Source organism: Zootoca vivipara, chromosome Z1, assembly GCF_965207765.1.
Source record: "Zootoca vivipara chromosome Z1, rZooViv2.hap1.1, whole genome shotgun sequence".
Lineage (NCBI taxonomy): Eukaryota > Metazoa > Chordata > Lepidosauria > Squamata > Lacertidae > Zootoca > Zootoca vivipara.
Window position 1 is genome coordinate 34925136 of NC_142583.1, and position 27964 is coordinate 34953099.

At 41.0% G+C, this 27964-nt stretch overlaps 1 protein-coding gene across 6 annotated transcripts; it reads left to right on the forward strand.

The window, feature by feature from the left end:
- The first annotated feature begins 5453 nt into the window (after window positions 1–5453).
- Window positions 5454–27724, forward strand: MAP9 (microtubule associated protein 9). Of its 6 annotated transcripts, none has more exons than XM_088660216.1 (15): window positions 5454–5602; window positions 7999–8130; window positions 9019–9103; window positions 10341–10898; window positions 13444–13673; window positions 14569–14680; window positions 15107–15384; window positions 16026–16081; window positions 17179–17344; window positions 18077–18166; window positions 18946–19110; window positions 21123–21268; window positions 22111–22243; window positions 22883–22960; window positions 26002–27724. In XM_088660216.1, exons 2-15 carry the CDS (start codon window positions 8059–8061, stop codon window positions 26122–26124), a joined length of 2292 nt encoding a protein of 763 aa, XP_088516342.1. In that variant the 5' UTR covers window positions 5454–5602; window positions 7999–8058; the 3' UTR covers window positions 26125–27724. The 6 variants fall into 6 exon arrangements, with proteins under 6 accessions (XP_088516342.1, XP_060134653.1, XP_060134654.1 ...); XM_060278670.2 differs by lacking the exon at window positions 22883–22960 and having other exon boundaries at window positions 10341–10556; window positions 10656–10898; XM_060278671.2 differs by lacking the exon at window positions 22883–22960 and having other exon boundaries at window positions 10341–10556; window positions 10659–10898.
- The last annotated feature ends 240 nt before the right edge of the window (window positions 27725–27964 follow it).

Consider the following 27964-nt stretch of genomic DNA (forward strand, 5'->3'; position numbering starts at 1 on the left):
AGCCAGGTGTCACCCATCCTGTATTTGTGCCTTTCATTTTTTATTTTTTATTTTGCCCAAGTGTAGTACTTTACATTTCTCCTTGTTAAAATTCATCTTGTTTGCTTTGACCCAGTTGTCTAATCTGTTAAGGTCATTCTGAAGTGTGATTCTGTCCTCTGGGGTATTAGCCACCCCTCCCAATTTGGTGTCATCTGCAAACTTGCTCAGGATGCCCTCAAGCCCATCATCCAAGTCATTGATAAAGATGTTGAATAAGACTGGGCTCAAGACAGAACCCTGTGGCACCCCACTAGTCACTACTCTCCAGGATGAAGAGGAGCCATTGATGAGCACCCTTTGGGTTCGGTCAGTCAGCCAGTTACAAATCCACTGAATGGTAGCATTGTCTAGCCCGTATTTTACCAGCTTCTTTACAAGAATATTATGGGGCACCTTGTCAAAGGCCTTGCTGAAATCAAGATAGGCTATATCCACAGCATTCCCTTCATCTACCAGGCTTGTAATTCTGCCAAAAAATGAGATCAGATTAGTCTGACATGACTTATTTTTCAGAAACCCATGCTTACTTTTAGTGATCACAACGTTCCTTTCTAGGTGCTCACAGACCGTTTGCTTAATGATCTGCTCTAGAATCTTTCCTGGTATTGATGTCAGGCTGACTGGGCGGTAATTGTTTGGGTCCTCTCTTTTCCCCTTTTTGAAAATAGGGACAACATTTGCCCTCCTCCAGTCTGCTGGGACTTTGCCTGTTCTCCAAGAATTCTCAAAGATTATTGCCAGTGGTTCTGAAATCACCTCTGCCAGTTCTTTTAATACTCTTGGATGTAGTTCATCGGGCCCTGGAGACTTGAATACATCTAAATTAGCCAAGTATTCTTGTATTACCTCCTTACTTATTCTGGGCTGTGTTTCCCCTGCTGAATCATCTGCTCCATATTCTTCAGGTCGGGAATTGTTTTCTTTTTTGGAGAAGACTGAGGCAAAGAAGGCATTGAGGAGTTCTGTCCTTTCTCTGTCCCCTGTTCGCATTTCACCATCTTCTCCTCTAAGTGACCCCACTGTTTCCTTGTTCTTTCTTTTGCTACGGACATACCCATAAAAGCCCTTTTTGTTGCTTTCAACCTCCCTAGCAAGCCTGAGTTCATTCTGTGCTTTAGCTTTTCTGACTTTGTCTCTACATGTGCTGGCTATTTGTTTGAATTCCTCTCTGGTGATTTCCCCCTTTTTCCATTTTTGGTACATATCCCTTTTAAATCTTAACTCAGTTAAAAGTTCTTTAGATAGCCACCCTGGCTTCTTTAGGCACCTTCCATGTTTCCGTCTCACTGGTATTGCCTGAAGTTGTGCTTTTAATATCTCCCTTTTAACAAACTCCCAACCATCATGAACTCCCTTCCCTTTTAGTATTTCTGTCCATGGGATCTCACCCAGAGTTTCCATCATAGTTTAGTTTGTGGCTTTTAAAAAAAGTCCACTGGTACAACTTCAGGGAGGAACAGACAACAAAATATTACTTGATTAATGAGCTTGGGAGAGAAACTGAACAACAACACATTAGAAGACTACACATTATTCTGGTTTAGTGTCAGAAATCCAAGGCCTTTGGCTGCTGCTTGTCTTGTCACTTTAATTATTCATGGTTTAGCACCAAAGGAACAAATGTGAATATTTACATGACTTTAAAATATCGTGCTGCTCTGCTGTAATTTTCCATTAGGCTTCCAAAATTTAAGAAAACAAGCAAGCGCTATTTAGCATAAACATTTACACTTTTTAAAAAGTTGCTAATTTGTTTGCAGTTACCGGTGCCCTTTTTTAGGCAAAAAATGCCATTTGCTTAACACCATGGAAGACTTAAAGAGGACACATCAGTCAGGAGCTTGGACAAGCTCTCTATGGTCTGACAAGGGAAACACCTGACTCTATTCAGATGCAACTAAGTCCATTGCCACCTCATGGCTAAACCTTGTTACGACCCCAACTGCAGAAGAAGAAGAGGAAGAGGAAGAGGAAGAGGAAGAGGAAGAGGAAGAGGAAGAGGAAGAGGAAGAGGAAGAGGAAGAAGAAGAAGAAGAAGAAGAAGAAGAAGAAGAAGAAGAAGAAGAAGAAGAAGAAGAAGAAGAAGAGTAGTTTGGATTTGATATCCCGCTTTATCACTACCTGAAAGAGTCTCAAAGCGGCTAACAATCTCCTTTCCCTTCCTCCCCCACAACAAACACTCTGTGCGGTGGGTGGGGCTGAGAGACTTCAGAGAAGTGTGACTAGCCCAAGGTCACCCAGCAGCTGCATGTGGAGGAGTGGAGACGCGAACCCAGTTCACCAGATTACAAGTCCACTGCTCTTAACCACTACACCATACTGGCTCACCACACAAGAACAGTACAAAATCATGTGATATAGGAGATTCCCAACTGGTGGTCTCATTGTGTTCATTTTTACATTAGAATTCTAATGGAGAGGGTTAAAACATTCTACCCCCGGCACTAAAACTCAAGTCAGATTAAGAGCTTGAAAGTTGCCATTTCCCCAGAAATGGAATTTCAAAGTGAGATTAATGCATAAAAATGCTGGATTAGAATTTATCAAGAAGTTTGCTTCTATCCCTTTAGGCTGGAATAGGGATAATGGTTTTCTGTCCCACTACACATGGGGTGGGCAATGCTAGTATAATTGTGTATTTACCACTGTTTTGGTTTTGAACAATCGCTTTGCTTTTCTTAAGCTTTCTGTAGAATCGTCATGAACTTCATGAGGAGGACATCATAGAGCTGCCCTGAGGGCCTCTCTCCTGGACCCCTGCTTAGCCATCCATGCAGCAGTCAGGGTGTCCTCACTAAAGAAGCAGACACATAAGCAGCTGCTTGCACAGTGCACTGGCTCCTTGCCTCACCATCTACAACCTGAGACTCATGTCAGGAAGAAATACCTGTATATTTATTCAGGCAAGTAACAGTATAGGCTCAGCAGCAGACACAGGACTCAGATGTCATGGGTCAGGAATTCAGGAGCAGGGCAAGAAGTCCAGAATTGGATGGAAGTGGCAAAGATGTCCCAACATATTTCCTCACCTGCCAAGGTTTTAAATTTGAGGCCTAGTGCGCTCACTCACGAGAATTTCCTTGTGGGAATGTTGGGATTGCAAGCATGCACCCCATTGAGGAAGGTGATTCTGCTCCTATTTGCAAAGGTGGCACATGGTTTTAGGCGACAACACAGCACCCTCCAGTCTAGTTGCTCCTGACTCCTGCCTTCTTGCTCGGCTGATCAAAGCCGCCGCACCCAAACCTCCACTGAGGCTCTCCACTCCATAGGAAATTTGGGATAAGCCGGCATCCTTGCTCTGCCTCCTAAAACAGCAGAGGTTGGCCCAGAAGGGGGAGATCCCCTCTTCTGGAGGTTCCTCCTCCTCCTGCATCAGAGTCTGCCAATCCAATTCCAACACTGTTCTGGTGGCCCGTGGTATAGGCTTCCACACAATTGGGACTGCCAATTTCACAAGCAAATTACACGAAGGCTGCTCATTCTTGAGTTTCTTGAATGTGGATACCTGAATATCCACCCCTGTACCTTGCTGGCCCCAGCTGTGCTTCATCAAGTGATCTCCGCTTCACGCAATCCACATTTGTCATTTCCAGGGCCGGCCAGAGACATTTTGCCACCTGAGCTGAACTGCAAAATGGTGCTCCCCTCCCTGCCAGGGAAGAAGGTGTGCTTGAAGATCTATGTTAAGAATGATGTGGGGGATTTGCCACCCCTGTGAATCCTGACACCTGAGGTAATCACCCCACCTTGTCGTGGTCCTTTTTGTTTTTCACTGTCATTTAATTCCACTATTCACATTTCTCCCCTCTAGGGAGGGGAGAAACTAGGATAGATTCCGGAGAACTGAGGATAAAGCTTCCTGCATCTGATGTAGTGGGCTCTGATCTACAAGATTTAAATGCCACAGCAACTCTGTAAATTGTCACAAGTCTCTTTATTGTTTTCCCCAGTGAAATGTGCATTAGAACTGCAGCCTTTAATCATAACTTGTTTCCAGACAATCATTTGATTTCAGTTCCCTGCTCCAAATTCATTTTTGCTGTGAATGCTTTGTTCTAATTTGTGGTAAAGTCATTAAAAATGCCTCTTTTCCTAAGCTTGACTATAAATGGTGACATACTAAATTAAACAGCAAAAATGTCTCGCTCCATTTGCAGCAAAATCTTTTGCTGCCATCCTCTGGAGATGACAAGCATTTCTCTTTCTCTCTCTCTTTATCTCTCTAAATGGAACTACTGGTACTTTGAAATGCATTGCATTGTCAGTGTAATAGGGTTTGCATGATTGGAAAATAAAATGATTACCAGATATTTGGATGGTCACATGTTCTGGCATTTTATAGGTCATTCATATTTTAGAAGCTATGACCATAGCAATTAGAAAACTTACTATGAGCATACGTTGTTTGTCTGAATGGAGGGTAAAGAGGGACGTGGGCATGTGTGTTGAAACTAGCTTACTGTTCAAGAGAGAAATGTGCATTCATTGCTCTGTCCCTGCCCAGCACTGACATGTGGCCCTTCCAAGGTTGCCCAGAAGCGAATGTGGCCCTCAGGCTGAGAATGGCTACTCACCCATGGGTGAAAATCACAGCAGCTTCACTGCTCTCCTGCTGGGAGGCAAGTCATGGTTTGACCTAGCATTCTGTCTCTCTTCAAATTAATAAACTATAGTTTATACCACCTGGTTTGTCTGTATGTTGTGGGGGAACCACAAATGAAATCAAATCATGTAATGCTAAGCCGGGTCATGGGTAAGCTGTCACCAGTGCCACAACAGAGTGAAATTGCCACCATTTAAACCCTTTGCACAGTATGTATTCACCTTTAAACTACAGTTAAGCTTTACCATGGTTCAACTGAAAAGTGATGTGTGAACCTATCCAGTGCTGGTGATGCTTTTGCTCACAATCCCAACTTCACCTTTTTCATTGCTGCTGAACATCAAAGGAGAAAATACGGATTGGCTCTATGGTTTGTACTGCTTAGAGAAGCACACACAGAAAACAAAATTAATATCATGGAATCACCAGGGCCATCCCCCTACAATGCAGGAATCTAAGATGAAAAGTCTCCTGCGGCTCTACCAACTGAGCTATCTTCTCTGCCTCTGAACTTAAGCTTTGGGACAAAGCGAAACATACACTAACTCACAACCTGCACTCTTAGTAAGCACAAGAACTATTCCCCCCCACCCATAGCTTGCCCCTTCGCAGAGCTGGCTAGTGAAAGGGGGCGGGACGAGAAGAAAGAGTCTTTATTTCGTCACGCCTCGGCCCCTCCTCCAGCCCCTCCCCTCCATCTGCCGCAGATAAACCAGGCCGCGGGGGGGGGAGGAGGCGTGGCTCGTTTCCCGTGGCAACGCTCCTCGGGGTCTGTGCTGTCAGCGCCCGCGTGGCGGGCGTTGCTAGGTAACGCGCGCGGCTGAAAGGCCTACGTTGCCCTGAGGCCGCGCTTGGCGTTCAATAGACCTGTAGCCGGGGCAGGGGCAAGATCGGAGTGGGCCCTGCTCAGCCCTCTCGCCCGAGTGCAAAGAAAGAACCTTCCCGCGATGCGAGGTACCGGGCGGGCAGGGAGGGAGGCAGGCGGAGCCCGAGGCCACCTGGGAGGAAAGAGGCGGGAGGGCGGAGCGCCGCGGGGTCTCTTCCCCCAGGGAAATCCTTGCCAGGCCCGGCTAGGACCTTGGAAGGAGCTGGCCGTAATGGGTTCGTTTTCAATGCTCACGGCAGCTGCCCGGTGTCTGTTTTCTGGGGGATAAAACCCTGCGGATCTCAGTGGAGCTTCTGAGCATAGTAAGGGGCGCTGCATTTGCTGCGCGCCTAGGCTGGATGATTTTATTTATTTATTTGCCACCCACCCTATACCCGGGGGTCTCAGGGCGGTTCACAGAATAAAATCGAGATATAAAACCACAAAATACATAATAAAAATAAAAACGGCAACCCAATAACCCCACCCCAACCACCATCACCACCAAATACCCACATTTTTAAAGGGCACAGGATAATCCCCGCAAGATCACCCATTTATCAGGGTCAATCTATGGATGTGGCTTGAAGTTCCCCTTTTGTACAGCGTGCGGGGAAAAAAACGTGGTTCCACCGTTCAGAAATGTTCTAAAGACGCCAGTATCTCAGTTTGTTGAGAAATGGAGAGAGTGCTATTTTTTTTCTTCCCCTTTTTTCATTCCCCCAACCTCTACCCTAGTCCTTGATAAAACTGGAGAGTGTGCTTGAATATGCTTTTATTATTATTATTATTATTTAAAAATGAGTTTCTAGAGCTTTGAGGGGGGAAGCATCTACAGTTTTAAATGAGTGCTGTTTTTTAAAGAAGGGAGTAGCTTTTTAATATTTTGCCTCTCCTCAGTCTGCATGGAATATTCTTGGTCACACTTTACTCTATGAAACTTTTTTACACTTGAGTTCCAATCCCTGGTCCATATATTGTCTGCACTGACTGGCAGCAGCTGTCCAAAATTTCAAACGGGTCTTTTCCATTATTACCTGGCGGTGTCAGAGACTTAACCTGAAACCTTCATGCAAAGCATGTTATCTGCCAGGGATTGTGATCCCATCCCCACTGCCACCAACTCAATTGGCAATTCTTAGCTAGGCATGGGTATCTGGACTGAATGAGGAGGGGCAGGACCAAAAATAACCCATATTAGATACCTCTATAAAGTCCCTGTTCCTTATTTGTTAACTGGGACAATTGCGTCATTTCAAACACAGGTGCACAATTTATTCTCTAGTGTAAATAGATCCATTTTTCCTTTTATGCGACTCCTGAATGATGACTGCAACTCAGTTACTCTTTGGTTTCTACTCACCTGGTAATTTTGATGGAAACAAATTAGGTGCAGAGGATATAGTTTAGGAAGCTGTAAACACCAAAGTTCAAAGGTATAAATATTGAGCATTGAGCAAGTCACCTCAGCCTAATGTATCTTTACTTCATACTTCAGTTTTCTACACAAACAACTTGCAAGATACATTATGTGAAGCCCTAGAGCAGCCGTCACCAACCTGATGCCCTGTAGACATTTTGGACTCCGACTCCCATCAGCTGGCTGGGCTGATGGGAGTTGCAGTCCAAAATATCTGATTGGCACCAGGTAGCTTTCTAGGGCTTATTTTTAAAGGCATGCTTTACACTTGCATTGTTCACTCACATAGTTCATGCCCAGGAGTGTGTTCTCCATTATTATTCTCACTTGCATCTTGTTTAGTGAAATAATGTGAAGGTGTTTCAGACCTTTCCTCTGTCCTGCTTTCCAGAAAGGGAACAGTTTTTTTTTCTGTGGTGGACAGAGGCACACCTGGGAAGGTGACCTTAACATGAACAAACTCTGCAAGAATAGGACCTGTTTTTCTTTACTTTAACTCATCTCCCATCAGGAGTGCCAGCTTGGCTCCACGACTGTGGGTGCCTGGGGCCGTGGGTGCTGAAATTTGTGAGTGCCTAGCACCTTCATGGGGACTTTTGTGGGTGCTTGGGCACCCAGGGCCCCAGGGAGTTGGCACCTATGTCTCCCATCAAGAATAGAATTGGAATTGCTAAGCATTGAGGATTTGTTAAAATAGAGTCACTGTGTTTGAACATATTACTGTATCTGCTAGTGACTCTGCAAGTGTCATGTAGCAATTAAGAGTTTTTGATGGGTAATAAAATGTTGTCTTCCCATAGACACTTGGTTGGCCGCTGTGAAAACAGGATTCTGGACTAGATGGGCCTTTGATTTGATCCAACAAGGCTATGCTTACATTTCTGATGTATTTTCTATATACTGTAGCTGTAAGGAATATAAATACATTTATATGTGATCCATTCTATATTCAAGATTCAAAGTCTAAGGGGAGAGGGGAACTTCCCTTCAAGAGAATGTCAGTGTTGCCAAAAAGGGGTCACTTTTTCTCTCTCTCTCTCTTTCTTATTTAAATCCATAATGAAGATTTGCCTTCACTGGATCACAAGTTGAGCATATAAGATTAATTTCCTCAGATCAAGAAACATGTCTGATGAAGATATCAATACTTTAGCCTATACCAAAAGCCCAAAGTTCTCCAAAAGAACCACTTTTCAGGTAAAAGGTTTTGATCTGTAAATCATAACATTTTATTGCTGTACATTCTGTTACTTGCAAACTTAAAGTTGATGGTTGTGTCTTGGTGCTGCATTATGTTAATGAGTGTAATTGCCCAGAGCTTGCGCATATTTCATGTTCAGGAACTGGAAACAGTGAACATATAAATGAAAAAACTGGATATACCACATACATGCCTAAGGATGTATGGGTCTTTCAGAAATATAGGAGCTTTTCATTGTCGGTGAGCTGATCACAGAAGGGGAATCAGATTTAAAATTAATGAAAAAGATACCACACTCATTTGTATATCTTCAGTGTTGATGGTTTTATTTATGTAAACATTTGATACACTGCTTTATTCATTTAGGTTCAAAGCAGCTTACTTAAGCAATTTATAAAACAACTCACAATATCCCTAATAAAACCAGTTACTTTTTTTTTAAAAAAACCCACAACCCTACAACAAGCAGCCATGCAAAACCTATATTCAAGCCAATAGTTTCAGCTTCTTGAGAGAGCTCTTTCATATCCTCAGGCAAGCTATTGAAAAGATCTTGGAGATTCCAAACAGATCAAAAACATATATTTTTTTAACCACTTCAAGGCAGAACTCCTAAGGAACCCATGGAAAAATACATGAACCTGTTACTTAGACAAAACAAACAAATCCAGGTTTTATCACTTTATGGTAAAAAGATTAGGGATCATTAAATTGCCACATTTTTAGTTTGTTCTAGGTATATATATATATATATATATATATATATATATATATATAAGCAAAACAATTTGCAGTAAAATTGGAACTACTCTCTCTTTCCTTTGAAATAGTAATGCATTATCTTCCCACTCTCCTCCTGAGCAAGTATGTTTACAATTTTTTAGGATGAACTACAAGAAGCACTTCTTGCTCGCGCAGCAAAACAGCAATCTTCTGAATATTCGGAAGATTTTGAAAGTGATGAAGAAGGTAAGTTAAATAACATGACACCTTAAAATATTTACGTGTGCCCTTTCAATGGTTTTGTCGTATAAATAATTGATCAGTAACTACATGCAGAATGATCCTAGGCATGTTTAATTAGAAGTAAAGCAGCCATCCTAACCTTGATTTCTGTGCTGGTGGATTGGTTTAAGACTGGATGTCCCAGTCTTCTGGCTTCTATTGTAATGACTGCTCATATGCACCTTCTGCCCTGACCAGCTGGAGGCAGCAAGGCTAAAGATGCAGCAAAGAATGAATCACTTCACACCTCAGCCCCTTAGGATTGTTCTGTAAGTTTCAATGAGTTTCATGGGATATGTTCCTTAGAGTTCTTTTAGTAGCCAAAACACAGTGGCCCTGAAGCTTATTGCAGAGCTTTCTTTGAATCTAGGCTGATGTGGATCAAATCTTTTGCTTTACGCTAGCTCAGAAGCTATTATAATTTCATCCTCCCCCCCCCCCCGCTACACGGAGATATAATGGCCTATCTCTTTCTCTATAGGGATTTGACTCTTATGGAAAACAAATCAGACTGTAACAAAATGTTGCAATTGATATTTTCCTGTTTAGGTTTCTAGTCACACCACTCCCCCCACCCTGCCCAGGTTTTAAATTTGAGTCAACAGAGCACATTCACTCTTAAATGGGCTGGTTTTGGTGTTTCTATTTCCACCTGACCTTAAAAATGTATAATTATGCAAGACTTGGGGTTGCATGGTTAAAAATGTATAATTATGCAAGACTTGGGGTTGCATGGTTACTGCTTGCATGGTTACTGCTGTGTTGGCTACACAACCCACACTCAGAGAATTAAGCCCCCCCCCTCTCTCTATATATATGATGCTTGTTCTAAATGTACATTACAGTACACTGCAAATCTCTTTGGGAGGTTTTTCTCTGTGGATTTGGATGGCTGAAAACATCTGTTTTACTGTATTATTAATGTTCTTCATGTTCTGAATACTGAAGTGGGACAAGGTCTATAAAGGATATTCATTCATTCTCACTGATCAAACTATTTCAAATTCCATATTTGAAACCTGTTTCACTCTAACATGACATATGACTTTAGGGATTAGAAGGCGAAACATACAGTTTTGGGGTGGCACCATAAATTGATAAATATGTCAGGATCAAAATGCATGGCAGAATTATGCTTTTAACCAAAGCCAGCTTGATTCCCTTTTTTTATCCATGAAATGCCAATTGACTCTGTTTTCAGGTTCAGAGGAGGAGTTTCCTGAAACACTGGAAAACACCCCAAAGAAATCAATTTCCTTTGCAACATCCAAGTATAATCTTCGCAATATGAGCACTTTGAAAAGAGAAAGTGTAGATGACTTGTCTTCGTCAGATGAAGATGAGAGACCTCAATATGTGTCCAGGTTTGAGAGAGAGATTTTGAGTGACGAGAGGCAAGCTGAACATTCTGGGTCAGGTGAAGGGAGTGCAGCAAAAACATCCATTTCATTTAAAGTATCTCTGCCAGATCACTACTCTTTTGGAAAAAAACATGCTGATGACTTGATTTTGACAGAAGCTGAAGAGAAGAGACCTCAAGAAACAGCCATGCTGGAGAGTAAACATCGGATTGAAGAGAGGCAAGAAGATGACTCAGTTTCTGAAGAAGCGTCAGGTTTTGAAGAAGAAGGTGATCAGCAGGAAGAGGAACCAATATTTGATTTGCAGATAGAGAGGGAGGATACAGTTCAGTGCAAAACTGAAATCAAGCCAGTGCCAAGGCCAAGGGAATTTAAGACCAAGGCAGCATCAGCATCAGGTAAAGCAAGCATAATAAAATTCTGCTGCATGCATTATGATGCGCTTTTCGGGTTTTAAACAATATTATTAAGAAAAGTCCTTGTATAGATTATCCTTCTAGTGGAAGATTTTTTTTCCTTTTAATGTGTGCATTTTAAAGGGAAAAAATCTGCAGCATCAAGTTAATTTTTTCCTGTTGGCAGATTGTTTGTTGTTGTATTTCTTTATATTCCAAGATAATCTATATTTTATTACATTTTATACATAACAAAAAGTAGTCGTTCTGCTGTCTGTTACAACAAAGCTTATAATAGCTTAGAGCAATGCCCTGGTGACTCATCAATTTCAGGCTATTACACCTGTTGGATAAGAGAGTTACTGCCAGTTCCCATATGACGTATCATAACTAGTTCTGGATTTGTCAAAAGAGTGATCAGGATCTACAGAGCTAGTTAGATGTGTCCAAAACCTTGGATATTCACCAGGGACAGAAAAGAAAGATGACTCAGTTCACTTTTAAGGCAAACCGACCTAATTTGTACTTACTGGAACACAGCCATCCTTTGAATTTTACAATGTAGTTTTCAAGGCAAGTAATGTGTACAGAAATGCATATATCAAGGTAAAGTGTGCATTAAAATGTATATTGGGGAAAGTAGCATACAAAAATATATTGGGGGGATTGCTTTGAAAAATTGCATGTAGATGTGTGGATTGAGAGAAATTCACATTAAAATGTTGTTGGATTTTCATGAGGACTTTTTTAAATTAAAAAAAAATGCAAACTGATGTTGAAACGTGGAGAACTAAAAATATGAGAAACTGAAATTGAGATTCACTCATTCCTAAATGTGCCTAGTGCAAGGTTAAATTTTAAACTCATGACAAGTTTCTAGGTAGGTTTGGCTGCTGACATGAAAAACTGCTCGTTGAGAGGCACAACCCCAAGGCTACCTTAGGTGCTCAGAAGTCCAGCTGTTCTTTGGATTGCAGGCAATAGCAGAAAGGGAGCCCCAAGAGGCTATTGGTTTATGAGAATCTTGCCTTTAGCTCTGTTGTATCCCATGAGTTCTTAAAAGAGTTTCTGTTTATGGTCAAGTGTGTCTGGCAGTCAGGGAGCTGTGCTATTTGTATTTCTATCATTGATGGTGTGGTGAAGTACGAAGGTTACCACATTGTTTAACTTCTAAACCAAGATGATTTAGCACCAGTGCTAAAGTCTGAAGTCACACACTGTGCACCTTCATGATTACTATATTATTGTAAGTGGATACACACACTTTCAAGTGCTGACAGCAGCAGTGGCATAATGATGGTAATGTTAGGTTTGTGCTTGGCAGTAGTTATTACTACGTTGTGCTTGGTGATGTGGACATTCCAATTTGGATTGTGGCTGCTGTCTTAAATCGCCCTGGGTATGAGACCAGATTCTTAGGATTGAACCACATGTGACCCTTTAAGGACAGTCAGCACTTCCTGGCAATTTAAGATACTGAGAGAAGTCATGCCTTAAGCCACCAGTGTTTTACTCTTTAGAATTCTATGATCCATTTTTCATTTGGGAAATAATTGCACATTAAACATTTCAGGTTGCAATCTGACTAAATAGTTGGGGGGTTATTGTTTTGTTTGTTACTGTGTTGTGTATTGTTGTGTTTTTATATTGTAAACTGCCCTATGATCCTTTAATAAATAAATAAATAAATTCTCTCCACTTGGTGGCAGCATAGTCCATGTTTGGCTATGTCCAAATTCAAGTCTGGTTTGCATGCCATATTTAATCCGGGGTAGTGAATCAAGTGCCACAGAATCATAGAATTGTAAAGGACCACAAAGATCATCTAGTCCAATGCAGGAATATTTTGCCCCTCCAGGTATTTTGAACTACAACTCCCATTATCCCTGGATGTTGGCAATACTGACTGAAGCTGATAGGAGTCATGGTCCACAGCATCTCGAGGGCCCTTATTGGCTCACTCTGCATTAAACCACTCTGCATTAAACCAAAGTGGAACTTTTGAACATTATGCACCAGGGCAGTGCTCACTTGCATTAAACAAATAAAGCCAGTGCGAACGGAAAGTGCTTTGCTGTTTTTATGGAAGTCATAATCATACAGTAGCTCTATCAAGGCTTTACGAGAATTCCTGTAGGCTGGTTTTTAATGGCACAGGGAACTGCATTCCTTGTGCAAGTCCAGGGGCACAGCTCAGGAAAGCTCTTGAGCTTTTGGAGCAAGGCAGTTGTTTAATCCCTGAGCTCGCTTGTCTGATCAAATTAGGGGAAGCTCCCTGACCTGACTAAAATGAAGCTTAGATAGAGTCCCTTTATAGATATACCTGTAAGCTCATCGTGCCAGAGTTTGTCGCTGGTAAAAGCCTACCCCTTGCTTTGTCTGTACTTGCATGAGCTACAGGGACGACTTAAGAGAATGAGGGATTCTGGGGGTAACCTTAGTTGACTCAGTGGAAACTACAGTTCAGGGACTTCCATAGTTTGAATTTATCCTCCCCCCCCCCAGTTAAAATGCCAATTTACAATTTCTTTCTTTGTATTTTTCTCAGCTGAGAATATTAGCATTCCCGCGCGATATGATTATGCAAAGCCATCTTCTCAACCTAGGAGTGTTTTGAGAAAAAGCAGCCATGTGGAGGATTACGAAGGAACTAAGGCGGAGGATAGGACATCTCACAGCCACAGATTTTCACTGTCTGCACCATCTTCTGAAACAAGGCTAAATGATCAATTGAAGAAATCTGAAAATAGAGCACTTTCTGAAAGTCCTGGTCCTGAGGTCAGAAAATAAATCTGATCTGTTGTATATGAATAAAGGGTGGAAGGCATTCTGAGTGAAACTCTCACAAGTTGCATTGCTATCCATGGAGAGCTAAACACATATTTATTTAACTCTCTTCTTCTGAAATCACTGAGATAGATGGTTGGATCATGCCTAAAGTTACCAAGTTTATATTTTGTTCCAACATATGCGGATGCTTTTACCCTTCGTCTTCTACAATCATTCCATAGCTTTTCACCAGAGAGAAAATGTTAGCTTTGACAAAAAACAAGCTGGGAAAGGTTACATATATATTTTCAGGGTGGAAATGTGCTCCAGTGTGCAACAAAATGATGTTCTAATGTATATGATACTTCAGCACCCAAGAGGTTGGAATTCAGGATCTGAACACAGGGAAGTATTGTTAAAACCAGCTCTGAGAAAAGGCTCAGTTTACACATAGAGGCTGCATATACACCATACACTTAAAGCATATCCCCCGCTCCCAAATAATCCTGGGAACTGTAGTTTGTTAGGTGTGCTGGGAACTGTAGCTCTATGGGGGTAAATTACAGTTTGAAGAAGTTTTTGGCATGGGAGTGCTTTAAATGTATGGTGTGTGCAGGCAGTAACTCCACTTTCCCAACTCCCATTGAATTCAGTAGGAGAGCAGACATGGTTAGGATGGCAACCTAAGAAACAGATTGGGGGGGGGGGCGGATAAAGAAGCTTGTTTTTCAATTCTAGGAGCTGAATTTCTGTAGACCTGAGGTAGGCTAAACCTTAAATTGTTTTTAGTCTTTAATTTGGGAGATACATTTGGGGGATTTTCTTTTTTAGAAGTCTGTTTCATCTTATGTGGATTAATCACAAGTAATGATAGGATGGCCTCTACTTTCATTTTGCATCTTAGGGCCCCTGGATTGCAAGCTCCTCATCCCCATTCCCTATTCATTTTTCATCAGTGGATGAGAGAACTGGAGATTCCAATTTGGCAATATCTGCAGAAGAATCTTCTTCAAAAGGTAAATAATACGACTACACAATAATTTAAAAAAACAATTACAATTCAGAGAGTGTTATTTTGTAATGCTGAGCTCCTTATAACTTAAGTCACCTTCAAGAACTTAAATACAAGTTGCCCTGCAGTAATTTCTGGTTGTTAATGGACAAAGTTTGAAATACACAGTTAATAATGATCTACTTTTGTTGTCCCTTGATCTTCCATCACCATAAAAGGATTTTTTTTGGGGGGGAAATTGCTAACATGCTAAAATAGAGAAAGAACACTTTCTTTCAAGTTATTCTTTAAAATACATTTGTCTCATATAACATTAATTATGAAAAAAGCTTGCAAAACAGACACATTCTTTTATCTCCTTCCTTCCCTGGCCCTGTCCAGTGTCTGATCATTAACCCCTGTGAGGCTTCTTTTCTTTCCATGTTTGAAGATGAACAGAAAGAAACTGATAACTGCAATGATCTGAAATTGCTGGAAAGTGGCAGAGAATCCCCTTCTGTGATAGAACTAATGATGACAACAGTTTATGAGAAAAATAAAAAACTTCACAAGTCAACTGAGGATTATCTGGAAGGAAAGCTGCAGACATTAGAACACAGTGCCGTTGAGGATGGATCAAATGAGACAACAAAGGAGAATAAATTTGAACAAAAGGCAGCACTAAGTACTTCAAAGGCTGTGCTGGGTACTTCAAAGGATTCGTTAAAGGTGTGCTTGATGGACTATTGTCATATAGCCTTAAATTGATACGCATATGCACACTTATTCACGTTTAAAAAAACTCGTTTGGCTGCTACCCACTTATGACTAAAGAACGATGTTCTTCTACCAGTGGTAAACTAAACTGTGCTCTACTAGTATTAGACATTTGGTGTCTATTTCAGTCGTGGTTGACTTTTGTTTCCTCTTGCTCCATTCAAAAAAGACATTTGATAGAACAAAATCAATGCTCGTGGATAAAGACCCCATGGTAATATTGCCAGCAGACATAGCTTGGATTCAAAGATCCCACTGCACAAGTAGAAGACATTTTTGCTTGTTCAGAGGGTGGTCACTGATTGGCTGACACACAAACGTGGTTAGTAGTCCCTGAACCCTCTTCCCTCAAGTGCAAAAGATGCTCTGGAAGCTATAAATAGGAGGAAAATGTGGATCATGCAGGAATTCTTAGTCCTTGCTATTTGGTTTATATTTCATGAAGGCAGGATTCTGCAATTTTATATTGTGACCCTTCTGAGTATTCAGAGGCTTTTGATTTGGCACACCAAATATCTCAAAATAGGTGCTGCATAAGTAGTACTGTTACTTTCCAGGCTGTACAACCAGTTTTCTTTTTCTGGTTTTATTAGGAGGAAGGTGAAGAAAAAGAGACAGGTCCACAAAAAGCAAAATCTCCAATAAGCAGGTAGGAAATTTGGTGCATCGTTCAGAAGCCTGGTTGTTTTCTTCATTACTGGAAATATTGGACACAATCACTGTGGAAGGTGACATAAATGTTTCCAATTTTCTAAGTCACAAATGGCAGATTTCACCGGCTTAATTCTCTGTATGAGGTAGTATCAGTTCTCTGAGCCCACATTCTGAAATATTATTATTATTACTATAATTATTTTCCCGCCCTTCTCCCTAAGTTTCCAGGACAGGTTACAACAATTAAGACCCAATGGTAAAAACAATTTAAAACAATGTACCATTACAGAAATAGTGATGTTAAATATAGTGCATTTGCCCCAAACCACATTGTTCTTCTTACTTTATATATATATTTTAAAAAGGTCATGTGAATGGCTACAGTTTTTAATACGTTTCTCTGGCATGAATGTTTAAGTGCTGATTATTTTCCATTTAAATTCCTCCAGATTGATTTTTTTTTGGCCCTGAAGCATCATTCCAAATATCAGAGTCAATTTTTTCAAACTTCTGATTCTTTGTATAGCAAGCATAGTTTTCCTTAAAATGATTTAAAGCATCTAATGAAATTTTATATTTCACCTTTTCTGAAATTCTTGACTCATTAACAAATACGAAAGATCCAAACATCAAGAGTGGGTTTAAAGAACACCTACACTAATACTCATAAAAGACAAGGAGGAAACTTTGGGGATGACATTCCTGTAGATCAGCCCCAGACCAAAACCTTATTGGCTAAAAGACAACAAACATCATCATCTGTATAGACCAAGGGATTAAATAAAATAATGTATAGACCAGCTCACAGAGTTACAGTAACTCACAGTTCTTTGTACCTACAAACTTGAGGGCCATTTCTGTTATTCCAAATAATTTCATGAGCAAGTTTCTCTCTACAAGGTACAATTGGCTCTGCACATAAGGCTTTGAATATCTGAGTATTGCACTCAGACTTGACCCAGTCACTTGGAAGTGCTTTTTGAGACTATTACACACCTGAGAGAGAATGTGTATGGTTTCTCAGTAAGTGGGGACACCTATGTGCTTTTACATGTCGTATACAAAATTTGGTATGTCATTTTTATTTTACAGATCTTTCAGCTCTACCTACTTGAAGAAAACTGGGAAGCACTCCCCCATCCCAATAAGTACATCATCTCAGTATTTGGGAACATTAAAGGTCTTGGACAATAAGCATTTGCAAAAATTCAGTGCTGAACTTGACAAAGCAGATAGTTTAAGGGCAGCTGTCTACCAGGTAAGCCTTTAGAGTGTTTTAATGCTGTGTGAGGGTCTTCTGCCATTAAGAATATTTTTCAATTTGCTTTAAGGGAGGCATGAACCTTTGTAGATTTATGTGTCATTCAGCAAAGATGTGAATATAATAGTCTGCATTTCACCTTGCTGAAAATCAGTTATAGACATTTGTAGTTTTTAAAAAGGTTTTGCCCTTTTAAAAGTTGTTTGAAGAATAATTTCATACTGTATTTCAGATGGTCTAAGTTACAGAGGAGGGCTGCCTGCTAAGTTTTCTTGAAGCAGCCAGTTCAGATGATATATTATCCCTGGTATTCTACCTAGGATTGGGAGTGGCTCTGGAGCTTGTTCTCCTTTCCCCACCTCTCATTATAGATAAAAAGAGGCAAGATTAACATTTATTTGTATGTCAAAACTCAGACACCCCACTTCCTAACTTAAGCAGTCATTCCTGAAAGTTGGTGAAGCTTAAAGGAGCAGCCTTTAACACTGCATGAGAAGTTATGATTTGGAAAGGTAGGGGATTGCCTGATAAGAAAGACTTGTGCATGCTTAGGACATTCTTTTTAATCTCAGCACAAAAGTCCCGCTCTTGCATATATCAAATTATGAGAGCAGCTGGGATATCCTGTGTAAGAAAAGCAGATTATCCCTTCTGTTAAAAGGTAATTTCATCATGTTAGGTCTGAAAATTGCCTAATACAGCTTTCTGCTTTTTTCATTCCTTCCATAGGACTGGTTGGAAAAGAAAAGAATCTTTCTGTTGGAACTACAAAGAATAAAAAGAAACAAAGCTGAGAACTTGAGGGAAAAGAATGAGAAGGTTTGTTCTGAAAATAGTTCGTCTTAAAGGGACTTGCTATAGCATATAGTTTTCCGCATGCTAAATGCTAACATTGAGATTCAACATCGTGTGACCACGCATCCACTGATGCAATAGAGACTCTACTTTCTCTGTTCCTATCCACAGCCCCTCACACTCCCCTGTTGTTTCTAGCAGCAGCACTAATGTCTTTGTAGGATATGTTTAGTGAGCACCTCACTTACAGGGCTTTGAGAAGACTCCCTCCTCGGCTTAGTGCCCAGTGCATGCACCCTGCTCCCGCAGCCCTAAATCCACCCCTCTTGTAATCCAAAACATCTGCATCAGCATAGGCTGATCTGAAAGGACAATGAGATTGAACAAAGGTAGCATAACAGTGGTTGCTGCTTGCGAGAAACTAGAAGAACATTCCCTGGACACAGGACACATTCCCTGGACAGTTTTCTTCAAGGTGGACAGAAGCAAATTAAGAGGGACACAACAGCAACACATCTATGTAAACGCCTGCATATTTGAGGCAGATAGTTTTGAAATAACTTTAATTAACCTCAAGGTAGTTTTCTGTTTAAACAAAATCAAGGCATATCTAGTAGATATGATGCTAAGTAGTTAATTTCCAGCATTACGAGGCAGATGTAGTCTTATTCGAAGAGTAACTAGCAGGGGACACAAATTACTGCAGTACACATGTTTGCTTGACCTTTTCCCAATTAAGTCCAGACATCATAATACTGAGCTCTCTCTTTTTTTTAACAATGCCAATGTTGCCTCCCACATAGGAAGCAGCTGCTAAGAAAGAAGAAGCACTTGCATCCTTTGAAGCCTGGAAGGCCATGAAAGAAAAAGAAGCAAAAAAACTGGCGGAGAAGAAAAGGCTAGAAGAGGCCAAGAAAAAGATGGAAGCAGAACTGAATGAGAAGAAGAAGGAAGAGGCCCAAAAGGCAGTGAGACAATTTCATATTGCAAATATTAAATTGGGGAGAGAGGACTATGCAGACAAATGGACTCTGCAGCTAATGCTCATGATATTTCCACACATTTACAATTCATCTTAATAAGTGTTGAATTTTGTAAATGAATTGCATACATAAACCAATTACCCACAGTAGGATATCTTCCTTTTCTTTACTCTTGACAGCAACATGTTGTTGTTGTTGTTGTTGCTGCTGTTTAGTCATTTAGTCATGTCCAACTCTTCGTGACCCCATGGACCAGAGCACGCCAGGCACTCCTGTCTTCCACTGCCTCCCGCAGTTTGGTCAGACTCATGTTGGTAGCTTCGAGAACACTGTCCAACCATCTTGTCCTCTGTTGTCCCCTTCTCCTTGTGCCCTCAATCTTCCCCAACATCAGGGTCTTTTCCAGGGAGTCTTCTCTTCTCATGAGGTGGCCAAAGTATTGGAGCCTCAGCTTCAATACCTGGAGCAGGAACTGGCAAGCCACTCCAGTATCCCTGCCAAGAAAACTCTATGGACAACGACAGCAACGTATGCATGAACAAAACAATTTTGCAAGTGGATCTTGTAATCTGTGAGGCCTAGTAATGGGCAAAATCTATAAAACACGGCTGCAAGCTTTAATCAGTACACTAATCGATAAAGCTTCAGTGAGTTAATTGGCAAGGGCCAATTCTCATTGGTGATGCTGAGAGTTAAGGACTTGCTCGTTTCTAACCTGGTTTGATTCTGGTGCGTTACCATAATACAGAATAAAAGAAAACATTGAGGACATGGGATATAGCCTGAAAATTGTATGGGAGCAAGTTAATGCAGAATACAGCAGCCTGATCAATGGACAAATATATTTTGTGCCATTTTGGGACTACTACACTGGCTGTCAATATATTTCCAGGCATACTTAAAGTGCTTGTTTCAACCTATAAAACTCTAAACAAGGATGATGTGCCCCATGCACCCTTTTCTCAGATTCAGCCTCTCTTCAGCAACTGTCCAGCAGCGGGTCATTTTTTCTTTTCCCCACTGCATTCCTCCAACAACACCCCCATCCAGAAGTAGTCGTAAATAAAATCCATTCACCTTTGGTTGGGTGGCGGGGAGCATAGCAAAACCACTCTGGGTGGCTCCCAACAGAATATTAAAAACAAGAGAAAACATCAAACATTAAAAACTTCCCTAAACAGGGTTGCCTTCAGATGTCTTTTAAAAGTCAGATAGTTCTTTATCTCCCTGACATCTAATTGGAGGGTGTTTGACAAGGTGGGTGCCACTACCGAGAAGGCCCTGTCCTCCCCCTTTCCTTCACAGATGTTGTAGGGATTCTCAAGCTTCAGAAAACCTTTTTAATACTTTCTAAAACCCAGTCCCAGTTCTTTCGGCAGCTGATTCATTGCAGCCCATTTGCATATGATGATTCGGGAGCGCCTCTTGATTAATGCCAATTATCCAGATTGAGGAGGAACCTTCCACAAATCATGCCAGTAACAGAGGCTCGTCCGTGGCAGGGGCACACTCCCAGATCACTCCCGTTCTGCCTTCAAAATTGGCAGACCCGGGATTGTGTGGCACTGCGGGATTCAGTGAACTTCCGAGACCCCACTGGAAAGCATTGGGAGGCTTTATGCCTTGTTCTCTCCCTTTCCCCTTGCCTGAACTTTGCAGCCCCCGGAAGGCTATGAAGAACCACAGCCATTGACTCGTAGGCATGGCCAGAAACCGGTTTGGTGCAATTTGTTTAATTGTATTTTAATAATTTTATCTTGCAAACTGCTCTGGGAGCCATGCTGAAAAGCAGCTAATAAACTGTTCGGATTAAATACATAAAGCGCAGGTGCCTTTTCCTTCCTTTAATGTTAGGTTTGTTTGTTAACTAATTTTGCACTGTGCACATTTAAGCAATCAATTGACTGGTTTAGAGCAGATGAACTTATTAAATTGCTTGACAACCCTGATAAGATCTCCTCGGTGCACATCCCTGATGGACTTGTTGCTTTCTTTAGGCTTTTGAGAAATGGAAAGAAAAGAAAGCTGAATATTTAAAACAACAAATAGAAAGGAAGAAAAGAGTTGAAAGATTAAAGAAGAAGAAAGAAGAGGAGGTTGTTGCAGAGAAGAAGAAAGACAGCACATCCGCTGTTGAAAAATGGTACAGTTGTTATAATCATTGTTGGTAGCAGCAGCAGCAGCAGCAGCAGCAGTATTAAATACTTTAAAACAGGCATGTCAAACCTGCGGCCCTCCAGATGTTTTGGCCTACAACTCCCATGATCCCTAGCTAGCAGGACCAGTGGTTGGGGAAGATGGGAATTGTAGTCCAAAACATCTGGAGGGCCGCAGGTTTGACATGCCTGCTTTAAAAGTACCTGACATTTTCTAAACACTGCATATATTAAAAGATAAAACAGTCCTTTCCCACAGGCTCACAATCTAATAGACACGATACAAAAGGAAAAAGGAATGTGGAGGTAGAAAACAAGCATTGGAGTCATTTCTCCTTCTCTGACCAGTGGATGTATGGAGCCAGGTCACAGAATTGTAGAGTTGGAAGGGACCCTGAGGGTCATCTAGTCCAACCACCTGCAATGCAGGAATCTCAGCTAAAACATCCATGGTCTCCCTGGAAGGCATGAGGTGCAGCTTCCCCATGGCCCTTGATGCCTGGCTGGTGGCAGAGGCCTGCATATGCCTCCATTTGGTTTTCATACAACATTATAATGATGCAGACAAGCACCTGAATCTAACAATGCTAAGTATATGTCTCTGTGTTACAGTGCTGTTTTGTGTTATTTGAGTAGGACGCATACATTTCCTTTATGTATTAAAACAGGCATCCCCAAACTGCGGCCCTCCAGATGTTTGGGCCTACAACTCCCATGATCCTTAGCTAACAGGACCAGTGGTCGGGGAAGATGGGAATTGTAGTCCAAAACATCTGGAGGGCCGAAGTTTGGGGATGCCTGTATTAAAACATTTTCTCCTTATCTTTAGGAACGAGAAAAAAGAGGAATTCCTGAAGCAAAAGAAAAAAGAAAAAACCCAAGAAAGAAGAAAACAAATAGAACAAGAAGTTGAGAAGGAAGAAAAGGATAAAAGAGCAATAGAAGAATATGAAAAATGGCTGGTAAGTGTTTGCACTTTTGATAATATCCAAGATTTGACATACTGTATAGAAATTTTGGGGAGTGAACTTTCATTGTTTTAAAATTGCCAGATGGTGGCAGTATAATCTCTCTTCCTACGATTGTTGGATCTAGAACTTAGAAAACAACCCTCAGATGTATGTGCAATACCTAGCATTCTGCAGACATGTATTAAATTTCTGCCTTTAAAGTAAGATGCTGCATAGATGATGTAGAGGAAAAGTGTTATTTTGCACGCTTTGTGGGATTTCCTGGAAGTGTGTTTGAATTTCCCAGTAGACATGCTTTTGTTTGAGGGACTTGGAGAGTGGAGTGCAGAGAGCAGCTACTAAATTTAAGAGGGCACCTGCTAACCACTGTAGGGTCCGGTGACTCTTGACATTAAGAATCTGTAACAAGGTTTATTTTAGATATCTATGTATAAGCTAGATATGAATAATAATCACCCAAGGATGGCTGGGATGGCTAATTTGTGGCCCTCCAGATGTTTCTGTTTCTGTAGAACATGACGGCCGCCTCACAAAGATTTTGGTATGTATACCACTGCCTCACTAGCAGTTTCTTGTCCCAATGCTATAGTCAGTGACAGTAGAGTCTTTTCTTCTCCTGTTCACTGTCAGGAAGAGCCGCTGCTTCTGCAAAGCCATGTCAGCCCAGCAAAGATCCAGCAAAGTGTAGCAGCAGTAGCAGCTGCCCAAGTGAGTGAATGTAGATGCAAGGAAATGGTTTCATAGATGAGGATTTTCTTTATTCAGAGTTGATAGAATAGTGATGACTTATGCTTTATACTTATAAATAAATGTTGCAGCATAAAATGTATGTGGAAATGGGGGGGGTAGCTATTAGCTATTAGAAGTCGCTTCACTCTGAGCCAGCCTTCACCACCCTGGTGCCTCCAGTTGCTGGCTGGGCCTGAACATCTGGAGGGCACCAGATGCACAAAAACCACTCTAAGAAGTTTCACGGTGGACAAGAGCCAACACGTCCAATACTGGCATGCAAAGAGTAGCAGTGGCATATATACAGTGGTACCTCGCAAGACGAATGCCTTGCACAACAAGAAACTCGCTAGACGAAAGCGATTCTTTGTTGTCTTGCAAGACGAAGCCTTCTATGGCCACGTCTCGCAAGATGATTTTTTTTGGCCGTCTGCCGTTTGTTTCCGCAAGACGAAAATTTCGTAAGACGGCACGACCCGCGGAACAAATTATTTTCATCTTGCGAGGTACCACTGTAATGTGAGCCGCATTCTTGGAACAGGAAAAGAAAAGTATGGTTTATGTTACGCAGTGTGGTCGCATCACACGTGCGTTAACTTGTGTGAATTCAATTACATGTGCTTGGCTCTGGCAGTGGTCTTTCCAACGGCTGTTGCAGCAGAGAAGGGGTTGAGACTAAGGGAAGAGGCAGGCAGGCAGAGGAAGGAGACATCCCAGCTCCCTTGACTTCAGAAGGAAGGAAAGAGGCAGACAAAGATGCAGGCAGAAAAAGGCTGGAATGGAGCAGCAGCATCTGCCTAAATCTAAATCTAAACAAGCCTAGTTCTGCCTCTGCCAGATACAAGTTAGCCGAGTGACTAGCATGAGTAATCTGGATCGCGCAGTCAAGGGGAGTAACAGCTAGAATGTTAGGGTACAACTGCAAGTGCAACTCCCCATTCGGCCATGGTGCTCTCTGTGTTACCTTGTGCCAATCTCTCTCTCTGTGTGTGTGTGTGTCTAAACTTAAGAGTCTGCCTGGGCTTTGAGGTCTGCAGGGAAAGCCCTTTGTGTTCTCCCAATTGATGTAGCCCACAGGACAGGGCCTCCTCTGTCGTGGCACCTTGTTTGTGGAATTCTGAAGCAATGTCACTATCAGGCTTCCAACACCACTTAACAAAACATCTTCCCACCCAATGCCTGCTCTAAATGATGTAATCTCTTTGCTGTACTGTTACTGCTTGGGATTTCAATACGAGACACTGTATTTTATTGTTTTAATGTAATTGTAGTGAACCACTCTGGGATTATAATTGATGAAGGGTGGCTTGTAAATTGACAAATAAAACCAAATAAAATAAAATTCATTGGGTTGGCTGTGAGAATAAGAAGGAGGAGGGAACGACATATGCTGCCCTGATCTCATTTTAGGAGGGGTAGGATGATGGTGATGATACATACGAAGATCTCCTTTTCCCTCTTATGGCCTGTTTTGCCTGTTCATAGAAACCGAAAGAGAGAGATTAAAGAAACATAAAAGGACTTCCGGTTCTCCATCCTGCAGCTAAATATATTATTCACACATTAAAATCCAGCCATTCTGTAAACCAGAATTTTTCAATCTTCAAATCTCAATATTACAAGTTCATTTTTCTCTTTCATGCAAAAAGTCCATAAGAAGTTTCCAGTCCTGAATAAATGTCGATAATGAATTTTTTCCCTAATTAAGCACATTAACTTTGCCATCTCAGCCAAGTCCAATAGTTTTATCAGCCATTCCTCTATAGTGGGTAGGGCTTTATCTTTCCATCTTTGTGCAAACAGCAGTCTCGCCGCTGTAATAATATATTGACATAATCTTCCTTAATCCCTTTCCAGTTGTATGCCCATTAAGCCTAAAACAAAGACTTCCCTGGCTTCAATTGAATATTAACCTTTAGAATCTGTTGTATCAATATGCCGTACTTGTAGCCAATATTTTTTAGCCTTTTTACATGTCCACCAAGCATGATAAAATGTCCCTTCGTGTTCTTGGCATTTCCAGCAAACATTTGAGACTCCTTTATACATTCTCAGGAGAGAAGTACCAATGATACATCATTTTTAAAAAACATCTATTTAGTTTGTTCCATGCTATTTAAAGCTTGGTTTGTTAGTGCTGATCTTGTCCTACGCACAAACATCAGCTTGGTGATCTGAAAATACATGTATTAAGATTAACATATCTAGGGTCAGTAGGTCAACAGTACATCTGCTAAGTGTTATTTCAGCGTTCAGCATGGTTTAAATCTGTACATCATAGCTTTATATATAACTTTAAAGTTTAAGAAGGGCTCCTTGAGTCCTCTCAAGAGACTGATCATGCTCCTATTGTACAGGTATAAGAAAGTTGTGATTATGTACAACTAGCATATACCCAAAGAGTGAAATCGAAGAATAAGCTAAAATTGCCCTCCAAATTATATGCTTTGTGAGCATCTGTCATGCCACATTGAATAGATTATTGTGCTGGTTTTAAATGGATGTATTTGAAATATTTGTGATTGTGTTGTAAGGGTAGCTATCTTTATAAAGAGTGTCATAGCAACTGCTGGTGTTCATTAAGTTACAGAAATTTATAAATGTACTTTTTACTCCACAAACAGTACATTTGAAAATATTTATAACCAGAACAGACTAGATACTTTGTTTAAACTGTTGGGAAAAAGGTTAATTGTTTTAGCTGCCTGGTGCTATATTGGAAGCTAAAACAAAGCCACTAAGACTTTATGGAACTGTTAGCATGAAATAGAGATGACTGATTTATTTTAACTAAATTATTGAAGTCCACTTTCATAACAATATATGCCACTGTAAATAAACATACAGCTCTGCTAAGCTAAATAATAATTAAGAAATAAGTACATAAAATTGGCATCTGATGCATCTGTAATTTTGTAAAGGAAGCTAACATTGTCTTGTGGAGAACAAATTGCAAACTAATCTAGCATTTATCCAGGCAGCTTGCTACTAACTATCTCAATGCACTTGATTGTAAACAGGAGAAGAAAGAAATTAACCAGATGATACAGACAAAGCAAAAGAAACTCCAGGTTATCCTTGAAGATGAAACTCCACCTCCATGGAGCCCACCTGGCAAAGTTGTTTCTTCAAGAAGCTACTGAGATGCCCAGCACCATGAGGAAAAGTTCCAACCTTCTGCCATCGTCTAATCACCGTTATTGCACAACATCTGATTTTAACATGAATTGAAATTGGCTCTTTCATTCTTTCAGTGTAGGTGGTGATTTGGCTCTTTGGTATGGGAATGCCATCTGTCCTAAAGACGTGGTGCTCAGTGTGTAGCACACCATTCCCCAGAATGCAAGCTGCACGTTTTATAGCACTACGCTAAGTAGGTCAGGGTGGGTTTTTTCATCAACGTGATCAGCAGATTAAAAAATACTGAGTGCAGTAGTAAACAGAAGCGGCTGTAGCACACCGTTGTTGATGGAAAGATATTTGGAATACCGAAAGGGCAATAATTTTCAATTAGAGAGGAGCAGTTTAAGGAGCTGTGATTTGTCCCAAAAGTGCTTCTTAAAGCCTTAGAAAATCCTCTTAAATTACAGTGAGCTAACATTTTGTGATGTAAGGTTTTATTTTATTATATACCACCATAAGGGCTCTTGAGGTGGGTCCCGGCAATAAAAACATAATCCTGATAGAATAAATATTAGAGAACAGCAGAACCACTATAAAAATATGCAAAAGAAAAGCAGTAGCCAGAAAAGTTAACATACGGCTAAAACTCATAAAACCTAACAAAAGAAAGACATCTTGACTGCCTGCCTAGAAAGCATCAACAAATGGGTTAGTCCAAATGAATGAAGAGAACTTCTTTAGGGGAGGGTTGGCAGTGACAGGGGCCCAATGTGTGGCTGCTGTGAGAAAGCTGAGCTACGTGTCGCAGATCAGAAAAGGAGTTGAAAACGAAGCAGCCAATATAATGTTTGAATACAAACCTGTATGCAACTGCACTTGGAATACTGTGTAGACTTGTTGTCAGTGCACCTCAAAATTCACAGTGTAGACCAGGATAAGGGTGTAGAAAGGGCAACCCAAATGATCAGTGGGCTGGAGCAAGCAACTCCCTCAATAGGAAAGGTGACAACATTTGGGCTTTTTGAGTTTAGAAGAAAGGTGAGGAGGGGGAAGGACATGATAGAGGTGTGCCAGATTGCACAGTGTGGAGAAGATGGTTTGACTGGGACTAGGAACCCAGGTCATCCAATGAAGCTGAATGGTGGGAGAGACAGCGAACTCCTCTTGCAGACAGCCCATAGGTATACTGTGGAATTTGGTACCACAAGATACAGTATCATGATCACCACCAACTTGGACGGTTTTAAAGGGATTGGACAAATGCAGGGAGGATCAGTGGCTGCTAGTCATGATTCCTATTTTACTTCCAGTATCAGAGGCAGTATACTTCTGAATACTAGCTTCTGGGGAAATACTGTTGCACAAAAGGATTCTTCACACTGCTGGCTGTATTTCCCTATACACGATGCTATAAAATTAAAAATAGATGCTTGCATGTGTGAACAGACCTTCAGCTGCAATCTGTAGCAAATGGCTCCCAGGGTTTATCCACCGTAAGCGGCTAGATGAACCAGGCATGCACATTTACTATAATACATATTAAAAATATATTTTTTACATGAAATCCATAATTTAATATGTTCTTTTCAGGCCTGTGTGGATCTAAAAGCTTGATCTAAAGAGAGAGAGAGAGAGAGAGAGAGAGAGAGAGAGAGAGAGAGAGAGAGAGAGATTTCATTTTAGGCACAGGCTATTTCTAACAGACCTACATCCTGCTTTCAGATGCTTTCACACAAACAGTCCCTTTACCAACATTGTTTTCTAAAAGAATAAACATTCATACTTAACGTAGATTTCATGAATTTACTGAATCATGACTAAAGCAGTTCAAGAGCCATAGCCTTGCCTTCCTTTTGGTTT